At 39.5% G+C, this 27,056-nt stretch overlaps 1 protein-coding gene across 2 annotated transcripts; it reads right to left on the reverse strand.

Moving 5' to 3' along the window:
- ZBED4 (zinc finger BED-type containing 4) lies at positions 1-27,023 on the reverse strand. Of its 2 annotated transcripts, XM_062018363.1 has the most exons (3): positions 26,866-27,023; positions 21,989-22,066; positions 1-6,096 (listed from the first exon to the last, which is right to left on the reverse strand). In XM_062018363.1, exon 3 carries the CDS (start codon positions 5,656-5,658, stop codon positions 2,170-2,172), a length of 3,489 nt encoding a protein of 1,162 aa, XP_061874347.1. In that variant the 5' UTR covers positions 5,659-6,096; positions 21,989-22,066; positions 26,866-27,023; the 3' UTR covers positions 1-2,169. The 2 variants fall into 2 exon arrangements, with proteins under 2 accessions (XP_061874347.1, XP_061874354.1); XM_062018370.1 differs by lacking the exon at positions 21,989-22,066.
- Between the last annotated feature and the right edge of the window lie 33 nt (positions 27,024-27,056).

Raw genomic sequence — 27,056 nt, forward strand, 5'->3', positions numbered from 1 at the left:
TCTTGTTCCCCGGCCGGCACTCCCACTGCTACAATGTCTCTGTTTCTACAGCCCTTTAAGCCAAAGGCTCTATTTACATTTGGAGCCCTGCATAAAAATTGTATCACTTGGTAAAAAAGAAACAAAGCTTCCTCATCCCCTACCTCCCTCTCTACTGGTTCTGAGACTAAATATCTCCTTTACAAAGGTCAAAGTTATATTCACAGTTAAAATGTAGGGGGAAAAAATGAGATAATAATTAACCAGTATCCATTTAAACATGTTTCCCAATAAGCTCCTTCAAACTCACCTAGTTCCAGTGATACACAAACTAGAACAAATTGTTTTATTACTGCAGGAAGAAAAAAACAAAAACACAAGTGTTCTCGTTTAACCCTAGAAGAACAAAGAAATGCTGACTGTTGATAGATTTCAAAGTTACCTTTTAAAATATTGGAGACAAAACGCAGAATTAGTTTTTCCCAAGTACACTGCATAACAATTTACTTAAATAGTACAGGTGTAAACATAACTGATGGAATAACAATTGAAATATCTGAAACAATAAATGCTTAGAGAAACATCACCTGGAAATGAAAAGGCACCTGGGAAAGAATTCAACAAGTTTTCCTGAGGTTGAACAGCCTGAGTGAAATGAAAAGAACCAGATTCCAGGCTTAACTCCAAAGAGCTAAACGGAGAAATAATCTCTTCACATAGCATGTTCTGTGGTATATTTACAATTGTATCAATTTTTATTCAATAGCTGTCTTAAATCCATCTGAAAATAAAAGGCAGTGTTGACTACCACTAGAAAATTGCAAATAAAATGTTTAATTTCAGAAACTGAGTTCACCATTTATAAATACACTAAAACATAGTAAATGCAAAATTAGATTAGGCGTAGGTACAGTATTTTAACAAAGCTACAACTTTTCTAAAAGGTCATAGGCAAACGATGACTTGTTTCCCAAAAAGTATTCCATGAAAACTGAAATGAGAAGATTAATCTTTCTATGGTTAAAAAAACATGGAGAACGTTCCTTTGAAATTCAAATGCTGGCTATATATTTTTTTTTTCAATCTTACTTGGAAGTTTTGAAGGCTCTACATCCCATTTGCCTGATGGACACCGACATTTAAGAATCAACCCTACTACATAAAATTCTAAGCAGTGCACCATATCCATAAGGCTATTACTGAAAATCAGATTGGTTATTTCTGTACTAGAGGCTTCAAGATAGGCTGTTCTACACAATTGAAATTACATTAGAAGTAAGGGCTCATTTTTTACAATAGGGAACCTTACAATTTCGATGCACTACAGATTAGAAAACGCTTCAGAATGACATTACAGTCTTCATGGTAAGTTTCCTGCTTTTACATGGCATTAAATAACAAGCATTAATACACAAACTTTGAAAAGAACTTCCAAAGAGCTTTTATAAATACCCAGAATATTTCTGTAGTTCAGTCAAAACATAAAACCTGAACAGGAGAACCCAGAATGGGAAGCTTCACTACCGATTGCTGTGTAACTGACATTCCATATCATCTCAAATTTAAGATTCATTTCCAGATAGTCAATAGTCTCCTGTAAACACAGCTTCCTCAATAATTCTTCTTAATCATTTAAGCACTTTAGGGCTTGCAGTTAAAAACACCACATGATAAAAAAACCATCTTGAACCTCATCTTTCATGTACAGCTTTCTTTTGACAACTACAAAAGCTGTTTCGCTGCAATTAAAGCAATGTTCAACTAAAATACAGTACCTGGTTTATGGTTTTTACATAATAATCGAATAAAAAAACTACAGAAGAGAACTGTTTACATCTTTTTTTTCTTTTTTTTTTCCTTTCCATTCTATTAAAACAAATGACTGAGCTTTTTAAAGTTCATTTACAATTATGGATTAAAACCTACATAATCTTGTGTAATTTGACAAGACAGGCTATCTCTAGTGTGAACTTTTAAAAAACATATATACAATATCTGGCCTGAAGTACTATGAATAAGGCACATGTAGACATATCGAAAGCTGAAAAAAAGGAAAGTAAAATTTGGAATTATAGTCACTGATTAGATGTCATACATGGCCCCTATTGGAGCAATTTAAAAATCTGACTTATAGATAGTTAATATCCAGTGAGCAACAATAGATTTAGTCTAGCAGTTTGTTCATTAGTTTCAATACTGGAAGTATATCAAAGGAAGATTCACTTTCAAAAAGATAAGCTTTTCAAAGTGTTCAATCATTAACCTTGACTGACTAAAGTTGTTGCTTTCATTGGATGTATTGAACAATCTCTCTGAAGGAACAATACTTGGTGGACAACCCAAGAACCTGACAGCCAATTTTGACAGTACTGGCCAAGACGACTTCTTAAAGTTCCAGTAAGTTAGAGGATCACAGTTATGCTCAAGCACTTCTTCCTCCAAATAAGAAAGCACCATTTCCTCTGGTAACTTTGCTCTCTCTTTCAGGTCTTTTGTTTTCTTCATGTCACCCATGAGTGACCAAAGATTATCTTCCCCATAAGAATTTGTAGATGGTGAACCTATATCACATCCATTGGAAACAGGTTTATCATTATCTGAGGTAGAACTCATTATTTCCAGCTCCCTGATTAAGTCTTGTTTATATTGTTCGGCCTCCTCTTCCGTAAATAAGGATGTCTTATACCGGGGATCCAGCAGTGTAGCAAAAATGTACCTTGGATCATGAAGCGTGGAGGACAACCTACTCACCATAGCTTCTTTCAAAGATTTCAGCATAGTGTCTATACCCATTGTTTCCTCAAACAGCATTTCTATTTTCCTGTTCAGTATATGAATCATTGGAATCACCTGGCTGAGAGTAGACATGTGTGTACTCATCTCCCTGCTTGCGGCTTCAAAAGGTTTGAGAGCGTGACACACGGACTGCATGACTTCCCACTGGTCGCAGCTTATGAGCTCCCGAAAGCTGCACTCTATGGACATTTCATCGATTGCTCTCTTCTGTTCGATAAGACGTTCAAGCATATGAAATGACGTATTCCACTTGGATGGAACATCTTGTATCAGCTGATGCTGAGGCAGCTCATACTCTTTTTGCAACTCGGCCAACTTCTCTTTCGCCTTCGCTGACCGATGGACACGTTCACAGATCTTTCTTGCAATACTAAGCAAATTCTGCACCATTCTCTGGCTTTTAATAGCCTCATTTACAATGACATTAACAGTGTGACTAAAACATTGTACGCTTGAATGGTCACCTTCATTTAAAGTTTTCTCTATACTCTGATTATCTGTAACAGTAATCCCAATCTGAAGGCCAATGGAAGTAATCCACGTTTCCCACCAGTACTCTAACTGCTTTTGAATGCTGATGCCATTGTAGTCGCAATCAATCTGTGATACATTTAGTAGTGCTGAACAATGGTAATCCTCACACTGTGGTCGAAACGAAGACTCAAAAGTTACCCAATGAGCTGTCAGAGTTAGATATTCACGTGTTTGGTTGCTCATCCATATCCCGGACGTAAAATGAATCACCCCGCTTTCAGCTTCTTTAAGATGTGAAATAATGATCTGTTTTACATTATCATACATATCTGGAATTGCTGTCCTAGAAAAGTAAGATGGAGAAGGTAAAGAATATTGAGGTTGCAAATATTCAAGCAGCCTGTTAAAGCCAACGTTGTCTACAAAAGAATATGGCTGAAGGTCAAGTGCAATCATTTCTGCTACAAGACTTGTGATTTTTTTGGCAACTGGGTGAGAGTCACAAAACTTGTCATTGGTTTCATCAAAATTTGAAGATCCTAGTAATTCTGTGCTCAGTGGCACGTGATTATCCGTAGATGAGGATAATACTGTCTCTGAGACATCAGTTTTCAACACATTGTTATGAAACCGCTGCAAATGTCTTAGAAGGCAACTTGTGCCTAGATTTGTTGGCTTTTTCCCCCTGCTTATCGTACGTCCACAGTGCATACATATTACTTTTGTTGAATCTGCAGAACAAATCGAAAAGTGATTCCACAGTTTTGAGGTCTTCTTACTATTAACAGGAAATATGATTTGATTATCATGTGTAACCATTGTAGGCAAGTCAGTCAACTTTGAGGATGAGCATTCTGCAGAAGCCAAAGTGGCGTAAGGAGAATTTGCCAAACTCATATCAAGAAAGCTCTTTTGGTTTCCAATTACATCGGGATGGCGTCTATAGAGATGCCTCATCAAGCAGCTTGTGCCTACATCTCCTTTCTTACCGCGGCTTATCATACAACTGCAGTATCTACACACTGCTTTTAGACTGTCTGCAGGTGACAGTGAAAAGTGGTGCCAAACTTCTGATTTAAGCCTTTTCATAATCCTTTTATTTTGCTGAAATACAGCAGTGGGTTCAAATATTAGCGGACCTAAGCCCTCACACTGTTTCTCGGGAGATGAAACAAAGGAGACTTCACCTATATCATCAGAAGATGACAGCATCGAATCTTCCACCAGAGCATCTCCAGAAGAGATATTAGTATGGATCTCCTCAGAGATTCTGTCTGGAGAAGAAGAAACAGAAGTTGATTCTTTCATCAGCTTTCCAGGAGAAGACGACATCGAATTCAGATCGCTGTCTGAGGGTAGTAAAGAAGGCAACAGAGTAGGAGGTGCAGTGTAGAGAGGTGGTATGCTGGTACCACCCCCGTTCTCTTGAAGGACAATGGAACGATGGGCTCTCCACATGTGTCTTATTAAACAGCTCGTTCCCAGGTCTTTTCCATTTTTCCCTCTACTGAATTCATTCATGCAGTGGATACAAACAGCTTTAGAATTATCTAGAGGTGACAAATAAAAGTGTTTCCAGACAGCAGATCTCCTCCTGGAACCTGATGTGCTCTTTGGAATTACAACAGTTTTTTCTGCTACATTCTCCACAGTGTCATCGTACTGGCTGTTGGGTAGCTGTGGAGATGACCCAACCGTGACTTCTTCTTTGCTGCACTTTTCAGAAACTGAGAGATCTGGTATTTCTTCAGAAGAAGCAATAGAAACAGATTCCTCAATTATTCGATCTGGAGATGGTATTTTAGAAGCCATTTTCTTGACCAGTTTTATGGGGGATAACATAGAACTCAGATCTCCAACATCTGCAGACTGAGGTGGCAGTAACAACGTAGGTGAAGAAAAGGAGGATATACCTGGCATACTTCCATTTTCTTGAATTAGTACAGTGGGATGGGCTCTTCTCACATGTCTCATGAGACAACTTGTACTCAGGTCCTTCTCATTTTTACCCCTGCTAAATTCTTTCATACAGTACATACATATTGCTTTAGTACTATCTCTAGGAGATATAAAAAAATGGTTCCAAGCAGGAGACTTTTTCCTGGAGCTTATGTTTCTGCTAGAAAGGAGGCTTTGTGTCACAGCTTCCATCGCTACATCACACAGTGTACTACTATACTGAGAAAAGAGAGATCCATAATCATCTTCATTTTCTGCAGATAAATATTTGCCAGGGTTATTGGTAATGAAGTTCTTTTCTTTGTCCTCATGTTCATCACTGCTGTCTGCATGTTTGAAATCATCTCCTTCTGCCTTTATATCCATTCTTTCTAGAGTACAGTTAATGCCATCTTCCTCTTGCTCTTCTTTTAAGTTATTGATTTTACCCAGTACAAAATTACCATCCATTCTGAGGGAACCTGCTTTACTCTTGTCGATGGATGATAAATTCTTCTTCCCAACTCTTCATTTATTAATAAATATAGATAATTTAAAAGAATATTTAAAATTTGATTTAAATGACGTATCTCGTATTCTGAATGCACAAACACAAATGCGTGTCTGTGTTAAAATAATCCCTGCTTTATGAATTCTGGATCCGTGTTGTGCATAAGCAAATATGCTGAGTCATAAAAATGCATTTAAAAATTATAGACTAATTCACGGAATCCCATTTTCTTCCCCACGTTCAGGACATTTCAGGTCACAGGCGAATGTTCTCAAACACAGCTACTGTTAAACGTTTCATGTTGTAGACTTAATCCTAATAAATGAATGTTCTATTTTGTTGCTGCGGGAAGCCATTCTGTTCATCCTGATTGCGCAACTGGGCTTCTTTTGCACCATCTAGAAGTAAAAATAAAACAAATAACCAATCAGAAGACAAAGTTGATTAACACACATCAAATAACTACAGTAAAGGTGAATTGAAAACATGCACTAAATGTTCTGCAGGTTGTTTTGTAGATTTTTTTTCTTTGAGATAAAAACAATTCTGTGTATTATCAAAAAAACCCAAACCAACCCCAACATTTACTCAATATATTTGTTGTGGGCAAATCCACGTCTACACACAGAGACCTGGTTCATCTTTGACAAAATCCAGACTCTAAACATTGCTTCTGTATCTTCTTGGATATATCTATGCCTCACCTCACATCGTCATTCATCCACTGCATGAATGTACATGCACATGTATATATGAAACATATGCTGTCTGTAAGTTATATTCCTGTACACGTGAGACTCATTTCTGACAGCAGTGTTTAAAAATATGGCATTTTACAGGAAACCTCTGTAAGGGTATCCAGTTTTGTCACACTAATCTTTCTGCCTCTGACCGCAGTCTTACATGGTTATATTCATGCCATAACACTCTCAGGCAACTATAGAAACAAACTACTTCTAGAGTTTCACAATCAAAGCCTGAAATGCTCGGTTTATCCTAGGATAACCTGGCTATGCAAATGCCATGTACACACTGAGGTCTCCCAAAAGTGTAACGACATCACTCAGAAGCAAAGGCACATACACACTGTATGTTGTACATGCTGGTGCCTAGGATAGCACTGCTGCCTCCTCACCTACCCAAGGGTTATACTAGAAAGCCTGTTTACACTGAGATGTCTCATTTCCCTCATAGATAAAGATTTCCCCCACCAACAATTCCAGTATAAAAGATAGGTTTTTGAAGTATTGCTGTATATAAATCACAGGGCAACAACAGGCTCAAAAAACAGACACCGCGCCTCCCCCCAGCCTCACATGAAAATGAAAAAGCTGTCTGCATATGTGAGATACCTTTTTTTTTTTCTTTTTACTACAGTTCTATCAGAACAACCCCTTTTCACTTCTTCTTGTGTGATTACTGCAGTTAACTGGTACCTTCATTCAAGATAATGACTTTTGACCATACAGGTGATGCTAAACTATGCACTCCTATTTGTGCAAACTGGATTCTATGGGACTCTTCCTTCCCAGCTGAAGACAAAACATAAATTTGAACTGGTTATTTTGAGAACTTCTCACACAAATTTCCTGTGTTACTCAAACACAAGAGGATTTCAGCAGACAAAAGGTGAAATGAGCCATAGCTACAAGACATGTAAAAATGGCCTAAATTGTTCTCATACAGCCATTTCCCCCCTGCATAAAGACAAATGTCATATTAAGCTTTGTAACCTATTTTAATTAATATTTCTCTGAGATCTCTTTAAAGCAGAGATTGGAAACACATTTTATATGGATTTCAGATTTCTGGAAATCCTGTTGTAGCGATAGCATACTTTCTTTCCCAGTGCATGGGAAGGGGCAGGGAAAAGAAGAGGCAATCAGCTTACTGCAGCTATTTTACAAAAAGGGAGATGGAGCAGTCAGAACTTGCAAAGAGGAAGGGAGTGGCGCTGTTTCTGTGAAATTGTTAGTATGTGTGCTGACTTTCTCTCTGCTCATGAAAAAAGAGTTTTCATGCACCAAAAGATACGAGGGTTGAGCATAAAGAAGATAAGTTACAAAGAAAACATAGACATGAAGAAAAAGAAATACCTTAAATTTCTGGAGCACCCCCCCACCACCACTACACTATACTTTCCACAGGTTTGTGAAATCACATCTAAGAACAACTCTGGCAGCAGAGACTGAATTTACATCACTCAGTATAAAAGTGAATGAAACACAAGTTAGTGATCACACACATACTGATGATACATAAGCATGTGAATCTGGGACAAGACAGAGAGAGCATCAGATAGTCAACATTTTTAATAGAAATCAGTTTAAAGGATTTTTTAAAAAAATCTTTATTTTGATGTAGTCTGTGAATTTGAAGCCTGTACTGCAAACAGGAAAAGCAAGGATATGTATGTAATAAACTGTTGTGACTTAGGATCACAGAATAGAAAGGCTCACAAATAACTCCATGCAGAGCTTACAGAACATAAATTATTCACGCAAGTGCCAAGTTACAGTAAGCACATTACAGATTCCTAGCTAGATTCACACAAAATACATGCACAAATGCACCGGCATCAGGTTCTAACAAAGTGGTGCACAATTTATTTGCCTCAAAACTAGTAATCACATCTCTAGCCTACAATTCCTATAGTTTCTGATCTATGAAAAAACCATTCTAGGCTTTGAACAGAAAAATCCACGGCGATGCTTCACTTGTCCCTGTCCTTATAAGCAGTTACTGCTTAACACAGCTAAGGGTAAGGTAGCTGTGATGGGAAGATTTGGAAACCTGACAAACGAGATGAAACTTTGCAACTAAACTTAAAGAGATTGACATTCACTAACAACACACATTGTCAACTGTTAAGTCCTTAATCACATTGTCAGTCATTATCACTACATTTTCAAACAGTTCAGCTCTAATAATCTTATCCCAAATTCACTTTGAGTACAGACTATCCCTTAGCTGATGCCATGTAGTTAAAATATTGATGGCTATGGTCCTTGATGGCCTTAGTTTTGTGCAATTAAACACGTTTCCCTTTGCAGCTATATATTATTTCTAAACTTATGCTTATCTGTGATATAAAATGCTTTTATGCTGTTAAGGGTTATATTATTAGCAGAGTTAAGAAGTGCTTATTAACTGTGGCCAGTTACCTCATTTTAGTGTAATTATGACTGAGTTTAAGAGAAAATATTCCTTATATTGTGCCTATGGCTGTTACAGGTGTCTGGTTACATATTACGTATTTTTCTGGCCATTGTTTCTGCCTTCTAGGAATGCAGAGTAGCTGAGATTCTTAGAGGAGACTTGTCAGGGCTGCTAGATCACTTCCTGGGAAGTCCCCAAGGTTGGATTCCCCCTGGAAGGTTTCATGTGTTTGGTTTTAGTTTGTTTTTTTTTTTTTTCCATTTTCTTTGTAACATGTAAGCATGTTCTCTACTACTTTGTGTGTAACTACATCATATGGTAAAATTAAGTCAAGCTCCCTCCCTTCAAACAGCCCTGAGAGTTCAACCCAAATGTTCTTTGTAATACAGTCCCTGAAATGCTTAGGGTTAGAAAGGCAGATATGTGCATCTCTTCCCTCCCACAACTCTTACTCTATGTATGAGTCAATCTATGTATAGTCAACTCCATGTAAGAGCCTGCCTTTAGATAGCTCATTTAGCCTAGGACATAAACTACTCCCAAGGTCTACTGCTGAACAAAGAGAATATTCAAGGAGAAGATATAAAAGGCTACAGGCACTCAGCTCAAAATTAGAATGATTTATGCTTTTGAAATCTCAATTAGATACAGACAAGTAGTGAAACAAAGAGAAATGAGGCATCTTGCAAAAAAAAAAAATCTTTTAAAGAAAAGAAATGGAACTTAAAGACCAATTATCTGCTCAAATGTACTACTCTAGACTATTGGCTCCTGAGAGGCTGTAGAGAGTCAGTGGTTTGCTGTGGTGAGAAGCTTGCAGAAACATTTTACAGGATTTTCCATTCAAAATGGGATTTCTGAAAGCGTACCGTGGTTGACAAGAAACATCAGGAGAATGTCAGTGGCGCAGAGTGCCACAGTGGACTGCCATGACCAGAAGAAATCATTTATGAAGGAAGAGGGTAAAAGAGAGAAATACTTGTGTCTTGGGATTGCAGACATACATTGACTGACCTAAGAAGTATGCAAGAAGCATGAGTATATTATTTGTCTGTAAAGCAGTGGTCTTCAAGCTTTGAACAGTTTCAGATTTTAGGTTGAGTAGTCAGGCAATAATCATGACTTATTACAGACTCTTAGTGCAACTAAACATTTAGAGAAAGTGGTTTAAACCTTTAAATTTATACAAGTGCACATAATGAAAATAAAGACACACACACCTGCAAAATGCAAGAGTAGATGTTTCAAGAAAGATGAAAAATTTGGAGACAAAGCAACACCAGAACTATTTACTAGTTTGGAAAAAAAAAAATCAAAAGTAGTGACAGATTTTCAGCTTGGAAGCTACATGAAAGCATATTTGAAAAATCTGCATAAAAAAATTATCAGTTTTGGAATAAATAGTGCTAATCATCTTCATTTTTGGAAACATATGGGCACCACTAAAAACATCCAGTAAAAAGAAAATACCTAAAAGTGGGCAGGACAAGCAATAAGGAAGATGCATTTTAAGAAATTATTATTAGCTTCCACTTAAGTGGGATGGTACTATGCTAATGAAGGATTATTTGCTTAAAAAAACCTCAAAAACCAAAACCCAAACAAACTAAACAAAAACACCTGTACAAAACCCTAATCAAATACTCTCCAAAAAAACTCCACAAAACACACATCCAAAATCCTGTAACAAATAAGCAGAACATATTTTTATGGATGTATAGCCTAGATGAACCTTACTGCTTTTCAAGGATACAAAGGAAGAAAACTAAGAATAGTGGTGTATTTATTTCTATTTAATTTCCTATGACTATCAGTACCAGCTCGGCCATAAAGAACCACAGAAATTTACAACATACCGAGCAATTAGAACATTGTATTAGAAGAGGCTGCAAAATCAGCATGTTAGGTGTGCTCTGAAACTGAGGAAATAAACCTTCATGTTAGAAACTGAAAGTACTTTTACTTTTCTCCCATATTTATGTCTTTAAAAAGTTACATTCAAGAGCAACAAAAATACTTTTTTTTTTTTAATATTGCATGAGAAATAACATTTAGGTTTAGCTCTTGCTCTGTGACAAACTAGTGGTCTTTCAGAAATCTAAATTTCTCATTCCATGACCCCCTCTCAATTAGGAGGGTTGGAATTTTCATCTTTTGATTTTTGTTCTATCTATTCTACCATTAGTTTTACAGGGTCATTTTACCACGTGGCACACCCACTGAGGTGTCTCTCTCAGAAAGGCTCCTCAAGTATCTTGAAACACTTGTAGAATGAGAAGAGAAAAAAAATAAAGCTTCTATAATTATTTTTAAAGCTCTACTTTGGAGTGAGACAAACATTTAGGGGAAAAAAAACCCAGTTTACACATAAGGAACATTCACAAACAGTTTTAGATGCTGGTCTAAACAAGAAAAGACAGATTCAGCTCTCAGACTAGGGCTGATGGTGGGAAGGGGTGGATTATTTCCTCCAAGGCTGAAGCATTTCACAGATATATGTCCAGCCAAGCACGACACACAAAAGCTGTAAGAAGCTTGGGGGTAGAAGTCAGGCAGTTCCAAAGGACGGGTTTCGTCTGCTGGAAGAAAAAAAAGCAACATCCTGGCAGGCCAGCTGATGCCCTCAACTCCCTCACCCCTGAAGCTGGGAGAAGCTGCTAAAAATTACAGAGAGAAAATAACACATCCAGGATAACACATAAGAAAGGAAATGAAAACATACTTTGGCAAGTGATGGGACAAAGGTACATGCCCAGAGGCTTGGGAGACAAGGTAGGAAGAAGGATAGCCCTCCAAGGGGGGCTCCCTGGTACACTCATGCAACTTGTCAGGACATGACACAAAGACCTCCAATTTAACCAAGTATAAAGATCATTCGTGCCTCTTCACGTTACTGAAAAACTCAGTGCTTGGTGTAGGCTGTGGCCCTAGAACAGGTATTCCAGACAGAAAAACCAAGGTGTGGAGACTGAGCTAATGCTCATCATTAGACTCTAGGTACTCAATCTTAATTACAAGTACAGGTGTTTAGCTGAAGTAGAGACTAAAAAGTTAAAAACACTATCAGCTAAACATAAATATTTTCCTCTTTCTTGCCTCCTGTCCATCAGAACATCAAATAATTTCACTGTGAACAAGAACTATTTTATATTAAGCAGTAAAACAGACCTGCTAGTGCCAAGTTATAATTTTCTGGTTTGGCAGGCTCTGGACTCTGTCTTCTATTTTCACTACCAACACTAAATTAATAATAATGTAGAGAGATAACAATCAACAGCACAGTTCAGAAATGACAGTTTTAGTTTTAGACTGTTGCTAAAGCAGCAGTGTTGAGTTAAAAGCTAACCACCACAAAGAAAGCACCTAACATCGAACAAACTCAAACTCCTCAAACCTAAATTCTTACCCTCTTAAAGCCCGTTTATTTTGTACATCTCCTCTCTCCTCTTGCTGCTGTAAATATAAAAAATTCTATGGGAGTCTGTTCAGTGACTATTTTCAGATATTCCCTGAAACTTCAGGAAAGACTGCAGAACTAAAAGCCTCAGTTTTTGATAAGTATCTTCATCTCAAACTCTAAATTATTTGTATCATTGTGTATGGAAGAAAGTGTGCACAGGACATCAGTAAAGAGGGTAATTTTGTGTAAAACAAGTTAAAATAATTCATGGCAATGGCAAAACTGAAGAGAAACAGTATCATTTACAGATTAGCACCATTTAAAAATTCACTTAGAACTAGATACAAAGTAGAAATTAAGTAATATTTCATTCTGAAGATGAAATAATTTCATATTCATTATTTTGTATTAATTATTTTTGAAGTCTGATATAAATGTTTGTGTTAGCATATGTATTATTCACATCTGGCTGAAATTTTATTTCTAGGATCCCTGTTTAGTACCAACCATATTTGCTAAATGTGCTCACTACCCAAATGCTTCACCAGACCTCAGTGATACAGGCTGACTGCTCAGCACCTTTAAGAATAAGGCAGGTGTCTTGCACAGGAAAAGGAGTCAAAATTTAAACTTACTTTTTTGAGAAATCAGTCTTCACAATTTATTTGAAAATTTATTATACATGTATCTATTTGAAGCATCATTCTCCACCACTATGTTTAAGGAGCACTGTAAAACACTATACAGTCCACAGCACAGAAATCCCCATTCTATACTATTTCACACAGTATTTAACTTAAAAAGTAAAATAAAAAAGCAAAGTTAAAACAAACAACAATGAAAAAATCACCTGAGCCAAAACAGTATAAATCCCAAGTTTTAGATAAAAAAAATACACATGCATAAAAATATACTTGTTCAATGTACCACCATACATAACAAGAGGTATCACTACAAACAGTAATACTACTGACACCTCCAGACACCTGATAAGCCTTTAATTGTTGCTATTTTTTTTTCCTTAGCTCACTAAAAATACCATCAGATGTCAAATGGGGCTATCTTTCTTCACATGCACTTTTCTAACCCAAGGCAGCACCCTCTAAGAAAGCAGGGGGAGAAAAAAAAAAAGGCAGGTTGTACACATGCCAATAATTTCTGTTCCAGTATTTACTATGAGATCACTCAAAAAACCAAATGTATCTGTCATAAGTACATTATGTCAACATTTGTCTAGGATCCAAATTGCCTCTTAAGCATTGAAGTGTTCTCTCCCATTATCTGGTATGTTTCTACTGAAACAATACATGTAGGATATGTTTCTATGCTATTGTTCACAGATCAGTCAGATTTGTCTGTCATTTGTTAAAATGATGATGTAACAATCATCAATAATTTCATTAAACTTTAAGGAGGATTTTCCTACATCTTACACATCAGTTCAATGTTACTTTGAGTCAAATCTACAGGAGATTATACTCTTAATTTGATATTTTTATCATTTGCAATTTTGATAAACCAATATTATACACTAATGAGATGAGGAAATTCTTAATGCTACATGAGATGTTTTTCTTGAAAAAAATAGATCATTTTTAAACAGCTGAAGCATGTATTTTAGCCTTTTAGCATTTTTAGTGCAGGACGTGAAAGCTGTTTTTGCTACCTCATGCTACATAATTTGGAGCTGAGGGAAGGGGAGATGATCAAAGGTTTCAGTAACACAGTATGAGGGTAAAATGCAGAAGATAAAAAAAGAGAACAAAGTAGGAAAAATCCATTAGTATTATCATGGAAGAAGAAACAATACACAACCAAAACCATGGTAACAACAGATCAGTTTCAAAACAAGGACAAAGACAAAATATTTATTCTATGTTGGTAAAGAGCAGCAGCCTGCTTTCAGAAAAGCATCAGAAAATTCAAAGCAAAACTCCTCTGATTATGTTTTTCCCTATGTGATCAATTCCTCTGCCTAGTCCATTACCCCTTCTCTTCCTCCCGTGTGCATTCCACAGCTGACAAAATAAATGGGATAGGATTAAGACATGAGATTCTTCTCCAAGTAGACCACCTTCCTAGCTTGCAACATATTAAAAACATACACTTTATTTTTTTCAACTGTCTACCTTTAAACTCAGTAAGAGTGAAACTAAGTACTTTAAGGATGACTTGAAACAGTTAAAAATGAGACACCTGTCTCACAAAGCTGAGGGTTATAAGGCTGAATAGGCAGGATGATGAATGAAAAAGCAGGGTCCTTAACAAAATGTAATACTATATTATCCTGTTTGAACTATAATGTTTTCTAAAGTATTTTTTTTTTTAAAAAAGAACAGATCTGTTGACTTGCTAAGACTGTCATATATTAGTATCCACTTTAATACTAACCAGACTAAGTGTGAAGAGGTCAGTTTTAAAAACCCTTCATAGGTACTCATCCATCAATCCAATTCCATGTTCATATTGACGCCAGTTAGTTACATGTCCTCAGATAGTTTCACTTGTGCTATGGAGAGGTTTCCCATGATGTACACGTATTGTATTTGTATATGTGTAATATGACATTGTACTATCCTGGAATGCCTGTGCACAAAAATGCAGGTTAGAAAAAAAAAATGCTTTTCATAGTCCCTTAAAAGACAAAATATATTTTCAAAAAGTAAACAGTAGTTTAAATACTTTTGTAGGGATTTTTTTTTTTACGAAGCTTAATCATTCCTTTGTCACAAAACTTCAAGTCAGAAGATACTCTCAACTGAAAATGATTCTCTGTAGAAATCTGTTTTCTCACTGCACTAGTTAACTTCTTTCTTCATCGTGTAATAATTTGAAGAAATACAGCTAGATTTTACTCAAAGGAAAATACTATCTCTTTACCAAACATGCTAAATATAACAGAAAGTAATGTTCACAACACTATCCAACATAATTTTAATAGAGCTCAGAAATACTCACTTTCATCTTGCCAACAAGCACAAAAACTGCAACAAAAACAACCGTGTAAGTTTAAAGCCAAGCTTGCATATCATGGGTATGCATAATCAATCATGGCCATGACAGAGGCAAACTTATGTCCCTCTTAAGCATCTTTTTTGCCATTCAATATTTTCTAAGTAAATCATAGATTCATCAGTAGCATCTGACATTTTCACCTCACATCCCAGTTTAAAAAACAATTACCTCAACTCTGTCCCTCTCAAAACAAACACTCCTATTCATAAAACAAGAGAGAGAGAAATGAGTGTACAGATCTCCCTATTCACTTGCCAACCAGCATGCCCCTAGCCTCCACGACAAGAGATCTCCCTCTTTTAGATCTCCCTTTGCCCTCTCCAAGGCAAGGTGAGACTTTGCAGCAAAGATCCACCTGACGCAGACAACCAAGCCAGGAAAGCCGACATTGTTTCCACTAACACTGCACTGAGCGTTAGCAGGAAATCCAAAGAGACACTCCCGTCCCTGGCGAACAAATAGCTCAGTCTTCTTCTCCCAAAAGAAATGGTGTATAGGAGAATCATCCTACAGACACATAATTTGGGCAAATAATGTTTTGCTCAAGGAGCTAAACAGAAATACAACAGGAATTTTAATTAAGAATAAAACTTCTTGTAGTACTTATTCTAACCAGTGCAGTTCATGAGCTTTAATTCATGTAATACAACCTGTAATTTAAATAATTTTACAGAACAAGGTTACATGTGTGTTTTATTCAGAGCAGGATCCACAACATTTTAGTACAAGAGCAAGTAAAGAAAAGGATAGCTCTTGTTGTTCACACTTGCTTGACTTTTATCATTATACAGAAGCCATAAGAATTATTTTAATAAAGCTAGTATTTTGTGAGGTACAGAAAATGGAAATAAATATAAACATTTAGAGAAAGGACAAGTACCAGGAATCTCCCTGTTCTTTACAAGCATTCATTGTATTTAATGTCATAAATGGTCTCCCCACCGATCAGTAAGCCACAGAAGACAACTCAAAATCACTAGGAAGAAATTCTTCCACATACTTCTTTGGAACCTCTTGTGTTCCAGCTTATACTCATTGCCCCTTGTGCTATCATGGATGCCTGGCACCATCCTCCTGACACTCAACCTTTACATATTTGTAAACATTAATGAGGTCACCCCTCAGTCTCCTCTTCTTCAAGCTAAAGAGCTCCAGCTCCCTCAGCCCTTCATCATAAGGGAGATGCTCCACTCCCTTCATCAACTTTGTGGCCATGCACTGAACTCTCTCCAGCAGCTCCCTGTCCTTCTTGAACTGAAGTGCCCAGAACTGGACACAATATTCCTGATGCAGTCTCATGAGGGCAGAGTAGAGGGGGAGGAGAACCTCTCTTGACCTACTAACCACAGCCCTTGTAATACATCCCAGAATGCCATTGGCCTTCTTAGCCACAAGGGCACATGCCCAGCTCATGGTCATCCTGCTGTCCACCAAGACCCTCAGGTCCCTTTCCCCTATATTACTCTCTAACAGTTTATTCCCCAAACTGTACTGGTACACGGGCTTACTCTTTCCCAGATACAACACCCTCTGCTTCTGCAGGTTCTGAAATTTTGCAGCCACCTCCATACAGCCACCTTCCACTTCCGATGCTTCCTCACAATGCGACAGGACCCATTGGTGAACAGGGCATATCACTTCTCGTTTTCTGGAAGTTCATCATACGATGGGGCCTCTTCAGCACATGTCACCTTGTCTGTTGATATTTCAGTCTTTGCACTCTTGTCAGTTTGTGATCAATTCCAGGGCAGCTAGAATTTCATATGTGAGCTCGTTGTGTGATCAGTGCAATCCACTTACTCAATGTATCATCAGTTGCATGATGTGTGGGGAAGGCCTTCTCTTTGAACATCCAGCCCAGCACTGGCAGTCGGGGTGCTAGGAGAAGTTGCATTTCTGTTCCAATCACTTCTGAGGTAGCTCGAACTCCTTTATATGCTAACAATATCTCCTTCTCAGTTGGAGTGTATCAGGCCTTGGATCCTCTGTACCCTCAACTCCAGAAGCCAAGGGTTTGGCCTTGAGTCTCCCCAGGTGCTCTCTGCCAAAGACTCCAAGTAGGGCCATTCTCTCCAGCTGTGGTGTAGAGCACATTTTTAACATCTGGTCCTGTCCAGACTGGCCCAAGTGCCATCACATGAACAATCTCCTGGTTTAATTTGTTCAAAACTTTGTTGCTGTTCAGGACCTCATTCAAAATCATTTTTCTTCCATGTCACGTGGTAGAGAGGGCTCACAATCATACTGTAATTTGGAATGTGCAAAAACTCTCAACACCTAGGAAAGCTTGTGTTTCCTTTTTGCTAGGTGGGGGAGACATGACTGCAATTTTGTTGATCACATCTATTGAGATATGGCGACGTTCATCCTGCCATTTTATTCCTAAAAACTGGATCTCCTGTGCAGGCCCTCTGACTTTACTTTGTTTAATGGCAGAACCAGCCTTCAGAAGAATTTGAATTATCTTCCCTTTCTCAAGAACTTCCTCTGCTGAGTTGCCCCACACAACAATGTCATCAATATATTGCAGGATTTCTGGGGCCTCGCTCTTCTCCAGTGTGACCTGGATCAGTCCATGGCAGATGGTGCAGCTGTGTTTCCACCCCGGGGCAGTTGATTCCAGGCATACTGAACCCCTCTCCAAGTAGTCAAAGCAAACTGGGGCCTGCACTCTACTGCCAAAGGGATTGAGAAGGATATGTTGGCAATGTCTATGGTGGCATACCATTTGGTTGCCTTGGACTCCAGTTCATATTGGAGTTCCAGCATGCCCGGCACGGCTGCACTCAGCAGCACCATGACTTCATTCAGGCCACGATAGTATACTGTCAGCCTCCACTCCCCAGCAGACTTTCATACTGGTCATATGGGGCTGTTAAAGGGTCAGTTTTGCTGATCACCCCTTGGCTCTCCAATTAACAAATCAACTTATAAATGGGAATCACTGAATCTCGGTGCGATATTGCCGCCGGTGCACTGTTGTGGTCACAATTGGCATCTGTTGTTCTTCGACCACCAACAACCACACAGCAGAAGGGTTCTCTGAGAGGCCAGGCACACTGGACAGCAGTTCAACTTCTGTCTCCACTGCAGCCACACCAAAGGCCCACCAGGATCCTGCTGGGTCCTTGAAATACCATCTCTTGAGGTAGTCTGTGCCCAGTATACATGGAGCTTCTGGGCCTGTCACAATGAGGTGCTTGTGCCATTCATTCCCAGTTAGGCTCACCTCAGCTTCTAATAGTTAGCTGTTGAGATCCCCCTGTCACTCCAGAAATATAAATGGGTTCTGCCCCTTTACAGCTTGATGGCATCAGAGGGCATTGTGCTCCAGTATCCACTAAAGCCTTGTACTCTTGTGAATTTGATGTGCCAGGCCATCGGATCCACACAGTTCAATAAACTGGTTGTCCCTCTCCTCCACCTGGCTGGAAACAGGGCCCCTCTAATACTGGCAATAGCAGTCATTGCTTACTTTTTGTGGAAAAGAGATAGAAGTCCCCTCAAGGGGATTAGAATTGAGATCAATCCTTCTATTCTGTCTAGGGGACTGCTCACTGGAAACTAGAGTGGCATCCTTCCAGGAAAAAATTGCTTCTTGTAACGGTTTTTCCCCTGTAACTCCTATGCCTGTGCCTTTAGTGCCAAAGTAGGTTGCCCATGCCACTTGCTCATGTTCACTCCCTGGTCCTGCAGGTAAAACCACAAAGCATCCCATGGTGTATACCCTCTATATTCCCTCTCTTGAACAGAAAGGCACCTACTCCTAATAGCGGAAGTATGGACTCAGGTAGGCAGATGGTGGTAGGAGATGCAGTCCTGTAGGGAGGAAGATAGATTTCCTTCATGTTGTCAAAGTTAAGCAGCCACTTCCTCTATCCTTTGCCTCTGTCCTTTCCAGGAGATGAATACCAATGAATTGGCAGAAGATGGTGATGCACTTCGTAGAAACATTTGCCACATAGATTGTGTGTATTGGACTTCATCAGGGTCTGTTGGTAACTGCTCATTATAAATCATTTCCAGGACAGCTAACTCCCTCAGGTACTGGATACCTTTCTCCATGGTGGTCCACTTGCCTGGGTGGTACGTAATATCTTCCTTGAAGGGGTATCTTCCCTTCATGTCTGACAGAAGTCATTTCCATAGGCTAAGGACTTGTGTATTTCTTCCAATTGCCTTGTCAATGTCCCCTTCCCAATACAGGGAGCCCAGTTGCCTGGCTTCCCTGCCCTCTAAGTCCATGCTGTTGGCCTCCATTTTTCCCATGAACTGAGTGTCATTATTATCATTATTGAATTCTGAGAGGAAGTGCCCAAGGTGCAGAAATGATAAAAAAGCCATGTACAAGTACTAGCCTAACTTTATAACCAGTGATACAACCATATAAGCCAATGTCACCCAATGTGTCAGAACGATGGTCTTTATCCTTTTTCCAAAGGTGATAAACAACATCACAGAGAATATATAGTTCATATGAGAAATTATATAATACCACCATGTGAGCACATAAACCAACATTGCGACTAGCATCTATTTAACCAATAACAGAAATGTACACGTTTGTTTTAGCCCACTCTATCCTATTTCAACCCTGTGGGTCCCACATTGGGCACCAATCAGAGAACTGGGAAAAAACCCACATAGGTTAAAATACAAACAGTTTAATACAGCTAAACAAGGAAAACAGTTGTAACAATAAATGAGAGGATATACAAAAGGGATGGTGCATGACGCAGTTGCTCACCACCCAGGACCCGACATAGTCACTCCGGACCGGCAGCCGAACCCATGGTTCCAAACAGCTGCTCCTAGCAGCTCCCAACCTATATGTACTGCGCATGACATCAGGGTGGTATCAAATACCCATCCGCCTGCCTGGGTCAGCTGTCCACGCTGTACCCCTTCCTACTTCCTCATAAAAGTTACCCCTATGCTGGCTAAACCCAGATTCTTATAAAAGTTAAACCTACCATAGCCCAAACAAGGACAAAGACTAACCACTTAGAAATTTTATTATCTATCAAGACAATCAAACTTGCAGTGAACAGTTACTTAATCTGAGATTGTAATTTAAATACAGTCTTGAAGATACTAAAATCAGATACTAATTTTCAGTAGACAGACAGGTAGTACTAAAGTGGATACTTTGAGTGAAGGCTTTTTAACAGACATTAGAAAGGCACTTTAGGTAGAACTGTAAAACGCTACAGTGCTTGACATTATGTAATGAAACAGTGCAAAGCATACGGTGACCTTCAGATGAGAGTATTAGAATTCAGCATTAAATACATGAGAGAGAACTTCTGGCTATTCTAGCAAAAGCAACATTGTCTCTTTTATCAGATTTTACAGTGGTCTAGAACTGACTCAAAAGGCTGCTGTAAACAATGACTACTCTTTCCTGCTCTTTGGCTATGCTACAGCACAAGCAGTTGATTTTTGCTTAAGAGTCTGATGAAGAACAATCCACAAGCAGACTTAGAATGAAACAAAATCCTCCACACTTTCTGCATGTCACCTCAAAAAACTTCCCATCAAGAAATGAATCTGAATCACGTTTATTTTTCTTTCCCTATGGGAGTCAGAGTCTTATGAAGACAGGCTGAGAGTTACAGTTGTTGCAGAAGAGAAGGCTCCAAGGAGATCTTACTGTGGCCTTTCAATACTTTAGGGGGCTTGTAAGAGAGATCAGGACAGACTCTTTTAGCAGGACATGTAGCAATAGGACAAGGGGTTATGTTTTTAAACTAAAAGAGAGTAGATTCAGACTAGATATAAGGAAGAAATTTTTCTACGATGAGGGCTGGTTAAACACTGGAACATGTTGCCCAGAGAGCTGGTGGATGACCCCTCTCTGGAAACATCAGGTCAGGTTGGACAGGGCTCTGCTCATTGCAGGGGGATTGGACTAGGTGATCTTTAAAAGTCTCTTCCAACCCAAATTATTCTATGGGCCCACTGAGACTTCTTAGCTCAACATTTTATCTAATCTTAAACATTTGTCCATCTGTTGCTAACATGCCTGTTAACCAATAATACCAGCAGCTTAAAAGTTGAACGATTTTATCTGAGGCAGGATGAAGAAGAATAAAACCAAACAAAAAGCTCTGAAGCACTATACATGAATAACATTCCTTGTTAATCTACATACAAATACTGATCTGCATATGAACAACTTTTTTCTACTGCATCCAAGTCAAGAATCCTTGGCTTCTAAAAGTCTCATATTCAACAGTTCAAACTGAATATACATAGAAATAAAAAGTTTCAGACAAAAACCCTAGAAGAAAATCTTAAAATTTACTTTATCAGTGAGGACACTAAAATCTTGGTAATAGAAGTATAATTTGAGTATAGGATGAATGTAGCATGTAAGTTATTTCCCCCTTTTTAAAAGTGAGACTCCAGGGTAAGGACTTATACACGTCAGCACTTGCCATGGAGTAAAAGGTGTCTAACAAATCATAAACTACTTATTGTAACACTGTAAAGATCTCCAGGCTTCTGAACTCAATTTTTAAGTCTCAAGCACACATACAAATCTGCTAGATAATTAGGCTCCACACAAGCCAATGCTCAGGCATACAATTATTCTTTACCTTTATCCATTGGCTTACTCCAAATTAGCAATAACAGCGATACAAGATGCAAAACAAACAAGCTGCCCACTAGTTCCTTGAGAATAACAAATCAACAAAAACGAACACACTTACACATTTGTTCCACTGCATGCAGGTGGCTTCATTTGAGGTTAAATACTTGCTACTCAAACTTAATGATGATGATTGTATCTAAGAAAAAGAAGAAAGCAATTTCTTTTAATAAACTTTTTTAGTCATGTCAACTGTCACAATGGCAAGTCATGGGATGTTTTGAGTGTCTCTTTAGGTGACAGCTCCAGGAGTTGCACTTACAGAAGTAGTTCTTGCCCTTTTTTCAAAATTCCTAGTCTTTGTAATTGTCAAGAAAAATGAAATATTTTCAACTCTAGAGCCCCAAAGCAAAAAAAAAAACAAACAAAAAGAAACCCCCAACCCTCCCCAAAAACAAACAAAAAACCCTCACAAAAACCAAAATATCCCACTAGCCCAAGATGAGTACTAAAGATATTCAGAGGTCAAATGTTTGTACTTGTCTTGGTGTTTTCCCTTTTTTTATGCTTAGGTATGACTGCACCTCATGATGAACGAAACCAAGCCTATACTACATTCAAGACTTTAAAAGGATTTGCCAACACTTTCCAATGCACTACAGAAATCGTCTGGCAGCTCATTACACCTTCTCTTAGTGAGCTAAACATTCTGCTTACACACTGCACCTATCGTGTATCAATCAGCATGCAATAGCACAGGATCAACACAAGATTATCATACCCCACATATGAGAAATGAATGATTGCAAGGGGAGCATATTAAGTCAGATATTTCAACTTGGCAACAAAACAGACCAAAACAGTCTATCACAGAATATTTTTTTTTGGAGTTTTGCAACTTCAGTTCCACTAACCAACAGAAGGAGAATGTCTCTCAGAGGGTGAAAAGTCCTGATTGATGCCTTACTGTTCATTATGGAATTAATTATACATAAATCTCTTTTATTGACATTGTTACTTAAAACACACACTCCTTTTAAGCAAGTGAAACTATCTCCAGAGCTGTGCAATTGGCTAATTTGACTGTTAGGATGAGACATTTTGGCTGTTCCTACTACAGCCAACATTTAAATAATGTATACAAAGAGGAAGGTGCCAGACAAGAAGACAAAGACCCAGGGGAGCAGAGTGCTCAGGAGCTGTAAGGGAACTCTCTTGAGATGTAGATTCAGCTCCTCAGGCAAAGTAGAAAAATGAACCTGGCTCGGCTGCATTCCTTGCCAGAGACAGAGCCACAGACTACAGGTAAGACAGAATAAAAATAATGCACCTTTATCCTCCACAATGTGTCTTAAAAAAAAAAAAAAAAAAACCAAAAAAAAACCAAAAAAAAAACCACCAAGACCCCAACATTCTTCTATTTCTATTTTCCCCATTCTGATATTTAAGACAACTACAAATAGTTTAAAGACAGGTCAAACATTTAATTCCATTCAAACTGATACCTGAGTTTTCTTGATTGCTCATTTTAGTAAGAAAACTAAGAAAGTCATTTTAGTTGGATCTGAGCTTATTTTCTTTAGAGGCAAACCATTGATTCAGAAAGTGGCATACAGAATCACAGTAACAAATAAGCAGAATAATTATTGAAATGCTAACTAAATGAAGTTGAGGCAAAATTAGTACAAATGATTTTATTAGTCATGAAAGACAAATATCTATATTAATTTCAAATACATTTTCCCATACATTTTGTAAAGTATTTAAAATGAGTATTGCTCAAATATGTCGCAGCTGTTAAACAAAACAAAACAACAATAAAAGTTTTTGTTGTCGTTGTTCTTGTTGTGTGTGCTTTAAACTCTTTATTTCACTTGAAGGTATCTCTAGGCCACAGAAACTACTCAGGTTTTTTTGCTAATTGGTTGAAATAAAACAATCCCATAGTTGAGCATTGACAGGTACTGATGATCTCAGTAGTCAATGCAAAATAAACAAAGTTATACAGAAAACAATTCACATCTGCCACATGCAAGAGAACATCTTTTTGGGAAGCCTGTCTTGAAAGTGTACAATAGAACAGATAACATTATGTCAATTATATTAACTTATGCCGATACTACCAAAATACCTAGATTGTCCTTACTTAGGAAAAAAACGTTGATGAGTTAATGAGTTAAACACTATGGTCTACATTAGTCTGGGATTTTGCACAAACTGTCTATAACACTGTTTTCTATCTAAACCTAAGCTAGTATCATCACACCTACTTGCATAAAGCTGATTATGTTAACTGTATGTTACAGTGGCAACTCCATAGCAGAATATGCTCATTTTGAAGAGGAGAGCTTCTACAAATTAAAAGTGAGTCTCAAAAGACAAAATTTACAAAATTATCTCATCTGGCATCTTCACTTTGAATGGTGGTAAAATGTGGCAAGGTGTTGGGAGACACAACATCCACATCCCTGAATTCAAACCTTCTGGGACCCAAAAAAACCCCCCACCAATCTCTCAGAAGTTACTGTATTTCGGGTTCTAAAAATTAGGAGATAATAAGATGCAAGAAAAAGGGGAAGAAAAAAAAATACAGCAAGGCTCAAAGCCCACATAAACCAATAACTATTCCCTAAGAGTCTGCCAGGACTTCCTTCTGTAATAGTTCTTAAGAATGTTTGATTGGAGTATATTCTACTTCACATGAATGGACAATTTTAAATAAATGTGTGAAAGGCAGTTGCTGTTCTGCATTTCCGAAATACTTGTAATAAGCCTCAGTGATCTATCATGTGTACTGAAGCAGACCCCCTCTGCACTTAACCACTTGTGACCCCATGACACTAGCTGTTCTGCAAACACAGTTGTTGCTCAGGACGTTTACAGTCTAGGTTTAAAACGAGCCAGAGTAGGTGGAAACACCAGAGACAGACCACGGTATGCAAGAGAACAGAAAGACAGTAAGCATTACTCTAAGCTCATCACCTGTCTAGCCTTTCACTACTACATACCTTGCCTTTAACATTATCATTGAGAATACTGTATCCGTCACAATTTTGCTTTATACAGAGTAACAAGAATAACAGTTACACAAAAGTACAAACGTTTAGAAAACTCTTGAGATTATTAGTTTAGATATTTCATTTTACTTATTCTCAATTTCTATGCTAGTCTGCTCTGCAGAACTTCTGTAAAATAAATTCCTCAATATCTGGTAAAGTTGGAAGACACTAGGAACACTTTAAGTACCAATGCAGATAGTCATCCAACTGTATAAAAACTTACAGCACCTTGCCTCTTGGTATTATACCTAGCAGAGAGCACTCAGATTTCTGAGAGTCCACAAAACAATTTCTGCTGCTTTTAATATACAATGAAGAGGTGTAACATTTTTTTTCTCTACAAAAAAAATGTTCATAGTAAATGAAACCTAGAATGCCCCTGTCCAGTATTTGTATAAACACAGGATTTCTAGTAACAGTATGGTATCTTTGGGATAACTGATAAAGTCTTCCAGACTTCACTACACCCAGCACGTACCCCACAACCACCCTCCCAAGGGTGCAGGTCCGTGTTTTAAGTGAAACATAGCGTTACTGAAGATAATCTTGTCTTGAGAAGTGAAACACAAGCACATACACATTGGGCAACACAGACAACAGAAAAGCAAAGGCTGAGAAGTTACATTTATGTTACAGGGCTTGAAAGACTTTCTCTGCTTGGCATGACAAGCATAGCATAACAGCTCATGCTAGGTTATTGAAATTTCTCAAAGATACATCCGAGAAACAAGACACAACTGCTTCTAACATAAGCACCAGGTAGAAAGGATTGGAGAAAGAGGACTTTTTTCTACACTGCAAAGTCAAGCACTACTAAACTTAGCAACGATAACTAGAATCAGCCTTAACACAAAAAAGGCCTTTTACCTTTCACTGCACTAAAACTGTTTTACACTTGTAGTACTCTACACGTACAGCAGACAACTTCAAATGCATCAAACACCCTCTGAAATGCTGTAAGCATTACAATACTGACAGTTTCTACCATCAGCAGTTGTCTCAGCACAGATCTAGAGGTTTCATAAAATGTTTTTTAAACAAAATTACCATGTCCCAAGAAGAAAGTGGGAGAAGCAGCATATCCAAGTCAAATTCTGCAGTTTTCCATTTTTCACCTCTCTTGAGCAACACGTCCCCAGCGGGACGGGGCTCCGAACCTCACCCCACACAGAAAGAGATGCGGTGTTTACACCGCGGCCGAAGCCGCTGGCGGGTGCCTGGCCCTCTCGGATCCCGCGTTCTCGGGAGGAAACGTGCTTTTTTAGGATTTCGCGGGCTTTCCGGCCCCAGCGCCCAACGAGTCAGCCTGTGCCCGAGCTCGTACGCCAGTCCCCGCAGAGCCTCGGCCCGCACCGTCGGGGGGCGATGGGCTCTCCGCCCCCAAGGTTTCCCGGGCCACCTTCGCTTGGGGCGGCAGTGGCCACATGGCCAGCGCTGCCTCCACGGCCCAGCCAGGTGCGAGCGGACGCGGAGCCCCGGCGGATCCCGCCGGCCGCGCCCCGAGCCCGCCCGGCATTGTGCGCGGCGCGGGCCGGCGGGTCGATGGGTACCCCTCGCCAGGCGGGGGGCAGCAGAGCCTGCCAGGCGGTCCGGGACGCAGCGACCCTCAACCGCTGGGCCGGCCGGGCCCCCTCCTGGGGCCTTGCAGACAATGGAGCCAGCACCATGGGCCTAGTCCCCGGCTTCCTGCGCCGCCCCGCCGCCACACGCCCCCTCCCCGGCCTGGCGGCGCTGTCCTGCGGGCGCTCCCAGGCGGGTCGGGGCGCCGCCGGTCGCGGGGTGCGGGCCCGCGGCCGCACAGACACCGGCGCCACCGCGGCAAAACTCGGCGGCGGCGGAGGCACGGCGGGAAGAGAGGAGGGGGCAGCAGGAGCCGGAGGAGGACGAGCCGGACCGCTCTGCCCGGCCCCCCTCCCCGTACCGGAACGGTGCCACTCACCTCCCCGGGCGGCCGCAGCAGGGAAAGCCGGAGGTCGCCGCCGCCCGGGCCTGAAGAAGTTAAAAGGAAAGCCCGGGCAAGACCGTCCCATTCATTAGCCCGGCGCTTTGTCTCCGGCCGCGCCGCCGCCGCCGCGGCGCTGAGCAGCCTGCCCCGGCTCGGCCGCCACGGCGCGCGGTGCGCAGGCGCAG

The sequence above is a fragment of the Colius striatus genome, chromosome 1, assembly GCF_028858725.1.
Source record: "Colius striatus isolate bColStr4 chromosome 1, bColStr4.1.hap1, whole genome shotgun sequence".
NCBI classification, from domain to species: Eukaryota; Metazoa; Chordata; class Aves; order Coliiformes; family Coliidae; genus Colius; species Colius striatus.